This window comes from Magnolia sinica, chromosome 9, assembly GCF_029962835.1.
Source record: "Magnolia sinica isolate HGM2019 chromosome 9, MsV1, whole genome shotgun sequence".
Lineage (NCBI taxonomy): Eukaryota > Viridiplantae > Streptophyta > Magnoliopsida > Magnoliales > Magnoliaceae > Magnolia > Magnolia sinica.
Genome location: NC_080581.1, coordinates 84,455,475 through 84,463,310, shown reverse-complemented (window position 1 = coordinate 84,463,310; position 7,836 = coordinate 84,455,475). Strand labels below are relative to the sequence as shown.

General features: G+C 42.0%; 1 protein-coding gene across 1 annotated transcript; it reads left to right on the top strand.

Annotated features, from left to right (window-relative positions):
- Positions 1 to 3,462: 3,462 nt before the first annotated feature.
- Positions 3,463 to 4,645, top strand: LOC131255284 (uncharacterized). The gene is made up of 2 exons (XM_058255977.1): positions 3,463 to 3,909; positions 4,076 to 4,645. Exons 1-2 carry the CDS (start codon positions 3,463 to 3,465, stop codon positions 4,643 to 4,645), a joined length of 1,017 nt encoding a protein of 338 aa, XP_058111960.1.
- The last annotated feature ends 3,191 nt before the right edge of the window (positions 4,646 to 7,836 follow it).

Below are 7,836 nucleotides of genomic sequence, written 5' to 3'. Positions count from 1 at the left end.
AATAAATAAATAAGAAAAAAGAAAGTGCATAGGGATACGGTTATAGCTACGGTTATAATCCGTAGCCATAGATCGGGGGGTGGAATTGCGAAATCCGCAATTAATCGCCAATAGGGACAGCGACTTCCGGTGGAATTGCAGGATTTAGGATTGATTGCCAGGCTACTGCTATGGCTATGGATTATAACCGTAGCTATATCCATATCCCTGTGCATATGCCATTACCATTCTGCTTGAACGTCTACCGTTGAAACCCTTTTAGGGGCCACACAAGTTTTGGATCATTATGAAATTTTTTTTCCTCTTCATCCAGGTCTTTGTGACCTTACGAATAGATTGGATGGAAAATAAATGTTATGGTGGACCCTACAAAAGTTTCAACGATGAAAATCAACTTTCCGCTGCTCTGTGGTGTGGCCCAGTTGATCTTTGGATATGATTTTCCTTTTTTTGATAATGCTCCGAAATGATCTAGAAATATGGATGAACGTTGTGGATATAATAAATACATAGCTGTGGGGCCATGTAACTTTGATCTCTTTTAAGCCGCTCGTACAACTCTCAGTTGGAGGAGCGTTAGCGCTCGTCTTCGCAGTGAAAGTGAAAAGGAGGGGTAGTTTCGTCCTCAACGTCGTTGTCCGCACGTGTTAGTCTAAGTTGGTAACTTAAGTTTGCATTCCTTCATAAAAACCGCTGGGTAAAAGGTTTTGTCTTTAGTGGTCATTTTCTCCTTACACAAGTCACGGGTTGACTTGATTTTTAAGCCCTACTCCCACCATGGAATGGTGCATCTGAATGCACAATGTTGATGTTTAACACGCGTCATGGTGGGGCCCACACAGCTCAACCTCATGGAAAGTTCCCATGAGCTGGACCGCATAGAACCTTTTCCCATATATATATAAGAAATTTGGATGCGTATGAAACTTTGTCTGACCCCTCATCCAAGTGGGACACACATAATGAATTGGCTGGATTTGTATACCACACCTCGATGGGCACAACAAATGATTATGAATGTTTTAATAGGAGAGTAACCCGTTGCAACTTTTGTACGTGGTGTCGCCCACAAAAGTCATCGGTTGACTGATTGATGGGGTAGATGTTTGACATGCATCACGGTGGGGCCACACGGCTTGACCTCATGAGAAGTCTACAGCATAGAACCATTTCCCATATATATATATATATATATATATATATATATATATATATATATATATATATATATATATATATATATATATATATATATATATATATATATATATAGACACACACACACATACATATAGCCTGATGGATAGAATGGTGGATGAAGTTAGAGAGAGTAATGTGGTGTTGGACCGCACCGGTTTCGGTTTCGGTTCCAAATTCCTAAGAACTGTTGGATATGGTTCGGTTCTGGTTTGGGGCCATGTAAAATCGAACCGAACCGTGAACCGAATCGTTGATCCGAACTGTGGCCCGAACCATGGATCCGAACATTGGATCCGAACCATTGATCCAAACTTAGGTTAAAACAAAAAAAAAAACCTAATCTCTCTCGCCCCTGCCCCTGCCCCTGCCCTCTCTCTCGCCGTCTGCGTGCAATTGCCCAGGGCCCAGGACTCTTGCAAGCGACTAATAACCATTTGATTTGATGAGATACACACAAAAGCGACCAACTAGAGAATCTTGAAGATCAGAAGATCCTAAACAGTTGATCAATGGCCTAGAAAACAGTCATTAAGGGCTGGTCTATATTAAAGGAAAAGAGTTACGAGAGTTTCATTATTGGGCATCCCCATCCACAACGAGGCCATCTTGTAAATAGCTTGGATCACCAAACAAGATTCAAGATCCAACAGATAAAGACCTGACATACCCTATAGCAATACATCGGGATGTATTCTAGAAAACCACAAAAGAACAATGAAATGAGGTGATAAAATAAAATCAACAAGGGGCCAAGAGTTCCTACTAGAAAGATAGTCTTAGAATCCCTCCTCACCAAGCTAGAGCTTCTTTTAATATTTTCATTATATAGACATATGTATGTATGAGAAAGCAATGACTGAATTTATTAATAGAATTAAGATAGGGGAAAAGAATTCCCAACACAAGCCAAGCAGTCCCTCTCCGCACCTTCAAACAACAAGTTGAAAACTCTTGTGGAATTCAATCAACAAATTTGAGTACTCTTGGAAACCATCTTCTTGCCAGCAATGCTCCACCTTCAACCATTCCCAGTTGAGATGCCCCATTCAGCCACTAAGCCTCAATAACCAAAGAAGTTTGGTCAAGAGAAAAATCATGATCAAAACTTGCATCACCAGCACAAAATCCCATAGCCGTGAATCACCAAGCCTCAAAAAGGAAAATAATAATCCAAATTCAGCTTCAATCGAAAACTTGAGCAATGCCATTAAATTTCTAAGAAGCCCACTGAAATCTCCAACCAGCTGGCATCATTGGGCTATGACGAGCATCCAGACACTTTTACTAAATTAATTCTCCATTTTCTGACAAGCCTGTTGTCTGTCAGCTTGCCCAATTGAAAATCAACCAAATGAGACCCAACTGGGTCAAATTTTTAAAAGTCCAAAACCGTGGAACCGATCCGGAACTAAACCGTTTTTCACAGTCCGGTTCCAATTCGGTTCTAGGGTGCTAACGGTCCGGTTCCGATTCCAAAAATCGTAGAACCGTTAGGAACGGTTCGATTCTGGTTTCACCCCAGAATCGGACTGAACCGACCCGTGTGCACCCCTATATATATACATATATATATATATATATATATATATATACATATACATATATATATATACACACACACACATAGGTGTACACACACACACACACACATATATATATATTACGTGTATACATACATACATACATACATACATACATACATATATATATATATATAAGCAGTTGCCTAATTAATATCAACATTATATTCCAACTAACTTTTTCAAAAAAGATTTCAAAATGCTACGAGATCATTTCACTTGTATTCTCTCGGTCGTGGAAGTAAATAGTCCGTGGCTTGACTGGTCCCTATTCACACCTGGCCTGACACAATTATATCCAGTGGATGGGATGTTACCATGCATGGCATCTTTGTTTTGGCTCAATTAAATCAAGCTAGGCCACATGAGTGAGGGCTTGGATTTGATTTCCGTGTGTGATTATGATGCGCAAGCATGCCAGAGTATACATGACTTAAGGGTGGATTGAATTGTTGGTGTCCCCTGCACCAAGATGGACATATTAGAGACTGGACACAGGATTCAGAGTCCTCTTGACTACCTGTATTGTGCTCCATTTAGGTGATTTGTGAAATGATAGGAGGCTAAACCTTCTGAATGGATTCTTTTTACCTTATGTCAATACACATGAGTTTACGGACTTTAGGACTTATTCTTTTAGGTTATGAGTAGATTTGGGTTTAGTGAGAAATGGGTCAATATAATGGAAAGTTGTTGGTCTAAATGGGTCAGTATAAATGGGGAAGCAACGGGCTACTTCGAGTCCTCAAGAGGGCTCCGCCAAGGTGATCCTCTATTGCCTAGTCTACTCATCATTGTTGCAGAAGCTTTAAATAGAGGTTACAAAAAGCTCATGGAAATAGGGCCTGGGCGTCCGTTCCATCTCAAGCAGGGGTGCCCAATTATCTCTCACCTACTTTTTGCGAATGACACCCCACTTTTTCTAAATAGGGGTCGTTCGTCGATCAAAGCTACAAAGATTTTTCTCAACTCCTTCCAAGAGGCCTCAAGGCAGAAAATTAACCTCATCAAGAGTTCCTTCTTGTGCTCGGATAAGGTATCAGATAGCAAGATCAGAAGCATTGAGCATTTGCTCAGATTCCCTAGAGCCAGGGCTGGGTTTAAGCACTTGGGCGTGCCTATCTCAAAGGTTAGATTGAAGAAAGCCGATTTCCAATTCTTGAAGGATAAGATCCAAAATAGGATAAATGGTTGGACCGCGAGATTCTTATCACAAGCTAGGAGAGTTACCTTGATTAAACACATCCTGGGAAGCATCCCAATCCATGTCCTAACTGCGTCCAAGGTGCCTATAGCTGTCCTGGATGATCTGGAAAAAAAATTCTCCAACTTTCTTTGGGGCTGGGTTGACGGCAAAAGGAAGCACCATTGGCTCAGCTAGAAGCAGATTTGCAAGCCTAGAGGAGGGGGGACTAGGAATCAGAGTCTTGAAGGATGTCATGAAGGTTTTCAGGTTGAAGTTGGCATGGTCAGCAAACTTTAGGCAGATAGTTAGCCAATGGGCAGCATTGATGAGGGCGAAGTACCCACAGGACTTTTTGCCTGCTGGAAGGGCAGGGGCATTGGTGATTGCATCTCCTTTATGGAAATTTGTCAGAGAGTTATTCCCGTTATTGGAAGATAACATCCAGTGGCAGATTGGTAGTGGAGACAAGAGTTTGTGGGCTGAAAATTGGACCAGGTTGGGGTCGCTGAACTTGCTGGCAGAAGCGCAAATTCCTAAAGCTATTGGTGGGCTTCTCGTGAAAGCTTTATTGGGTAAGGATAGGCCTCTTCCTCCTTCTTCTACCTTCAATTTTCTGCAGCAAATCGTGCTGGATTTTATTTTTCAAGGTGGTTTTGCGACGTCAGACGATGTGGACTGATGCTTCTGGCCCCTTGATCCCTCAGGCAATTTTTTAGTGAGATCAGCATGGGACCTCTGTATGTCCACAGCCCAGCGAAAGAGTTGGGCCAAAGGGGTCTAGCAAGGGAAGCTTCCTCCAAAGATAACAACCTTTGTTTGTAGATTATTACAGGGGACTGTCGAGGTGGAGTTTAGAGTGCAATCCAAGGGCGTTCTTCTGGAGTCAAGGTGGAATATCTCCCTCACGTCTTCCTCCATGGAGTGCTAGCGTCTAAAGTCTAGAGTCTTTTTGGAGCCATGTTCGGGATCCCCTCCTTAATGGCCCTCTCTATGGAAGCTAGATTGAAGCAATGGTGGCTGGCGATCTCCAGAGGAAGTAATACCAAGTGCATTAAGGTGACCCCTAGCCTCATCCTCTGGGAGATCTGGCGATGTAGGAACTCCATGAAGATGGATGGTAAGGTCGGCTCTAGCACTGCCACGGTGGCCCAAGTTAAATTGTGGCTAAGACTGCTGTTTCCAGATGTGCACAGGTCCCTGAATGAAGCTCGATTTGAGGTTGTGAGGTGGAAGATGCCGAGGATGGGATGAGCCAAGCTTAATATTGATGGCTTGGTGCGTGGGAACCCTGGTCTGTCAAGTGGTGGAGGGTTATGCAAAGGCTTAGATGGGAAGCTAATTTTTGCATTTGCAGTGGGTTTTGGAGAAGGGTCTAGCAACATAGCGAAATTGCGTGTTGTTTGGAACGACCTCTTTAATTGCTTGGCTCAGGGACTTACAAGGGTAGAGATGAAGTCAGATTCTAAGGTTGTCATTGATCTCATTTGCGGTTGCTCCAAAAAGAGTTGGTCTTGGAGGCACTGGTTAAAGAGAATTGAAGGCCTTATGTCCAGAGGCTTGTTCTCCTTTCACCATATTCCTAGGGAAGAAAACACTCCGACAGACGCTTTGGCCCGTCTTGGTAGTGCCTCCCAGGGGGAACTACTTCAATAATCCGAATGAGCTCCCAGAGGTGAGTTCCCGTCTGCATTCTCTTTTGGTTATGGTGTAGGATCAAATGTGAATGCTGTGCTGCGGGCCATCCTTGATGGAATGGAGTATTGCCTGAACAGTGGATTTCTTAAGGTGGTGGTGGACTCGAACTCTAAGCTCGTGGTTACCTTGCTGCTGGAGATTGCTACCCCCCGCTGGAAATGGGGGAACTGGATATCTAGGATTGATCGGCTCAAATGCAGGGGGCAGTTTCAGTTTGTACATATTTACAGAGAAGGTAATGTGGCGGCAGACACAATGGCTCGCTCAGGCAGTGGGAATCAATCATCTACCCGAGTTTTTGCCTTGAAGAGCTCCCGACTCAGGTTAGAGGTATATTATTCCTTGATAAGGTGGGGTTGGGGTCGATAAGGGCAGTAACCAGGGGGGCTTGTTACTGAGTTTTACCTCTCATTTGGGCCTTCTTTTGGAAGCCATGGATATGTATAGGGATCGTCAGTTTTGCTGTAGGGGCGGTATAGGTGGCCTCGGTTCCCTGTTCTTTTGTGTAGGTGTTTTTTTGTATTTATATACACGATAGGTCTAGTCCGCTACCTTTTTGTTGGGATCCACCTGAATGATTGTATCTCATTCTCCTATAAATATATATATATATATATATATATATATAGTCTTCTTCCTTAAATAAATAAATAAATAAAGAAAAAGACTATAACCAAAAGAAGAGCTGAAAGAAAGCATTGACAACCATGCCTACCTTCTCCTTTTGCAGGGTACAAAGATGTGTCTGAAACTCATTGAGCTTTCTCAATGATAAGTCATGCTCATCTACATTACAGTGATTAGCCACAACATCATTTGAATGGAAGTAACCAGAAATCTCTCCATTGATCTTTTCAAAAAAATAAATAAATTCCGAATGAGCTCCTGGTGCAGACTAGAGGGTTACTAGTGGTGACAAAGCTGGACTTGGATTAGTTAGAAAGTCAGTCTAGGAGTTTGTAAAGGCCTAACCATTTGATAGGTGGCCCTTCTCTTTCTTCTAGTAGGGGTGCTTGAATGTTTGTCCTGGTAGCGTAAAGTTTTTCGAGTAATGATATAAACATCTTTAGAGTTAAAAAAAAATCTTTCAGAGTGATTTGCTACCAAAATTCAACAGTAAAAATAATAGGGGAAGAAGATGTGAGTTGAAAGTATAATAATTTTTACAATAATGGCACTCACGATCAGCTTGGAGGATGATGATTCCTTTATTTCCTAATTAGGTTTGAGCTTCGTAGCGGGATGGTCGTAATGTGCTAGATGAACGTCTATTCGTCGCTCGATCGGAACTCAACGTTACGGAGGGACGACCAAAGGATGGCATATCTTCAATAATCTTTTTGTTCCTCGATCGGAGCCGGGTTCCATGGCAAAATGGCCACTGAGGTGACAACATGTTCATGGTCTTGGTCAGAACCAAGCATGTGGCAAGACGGTCGTGAATTGACTATTCGTTCGTCATATGGTATGGATCATACTTTGTAGTGAGATGGCTAGCAAAATCACCTAACACGTTGTAGGAAAGCCCCATAGCCTTCTGTTCAAAATTGAGCGATCTATTGAGATGCCATGGATTAAGGGTGGAGGAATAAACTAAGAACTAAAATACTAAGGGCCACATGATATAAGAAGCAATGTGGCTAAATTAATAAATAAATAAATAAGATAAATGTCCATGGTGGATGGGAAAGTAATTAAAGCTTGGCTTGGTTGTATTATGTGAGGCCCCGAGCTCTTCTTCGATTACTGCTTTTATAGGTTTTTGAGAAGCAGTGGCTTTATGTAGTCTTCAACATCGTAAAAATTAGGACAATTAGTTGCCCATTTGAGAATTTTTATGTGGCCAAGCATAGATATAGTGTGCTTTCCGAGGCATAAAAATTCTCAAATTGTCCCACGTTTGGACAATTCAAGGTTGGATAGATTAGAATGCTTTCGGTTCCCTGATTTAAATGCACATGCTAGTTTTGTGTTGTATCTGTCATTTTCTTTCTAGTTACGTTTCTTATATTTATTTCTAATGTCAAATATCCTCACATTATGTGGATACTTGGCATGGGAATCAAATGCAAGATCAACGTATCCAGAGAGACATGGAGATATGCTGCGGAATTTCAGTGTGGGCATTTGAATGGGAACATGAAAGTATTACAACCTATCCAGTCTTGGATGGGT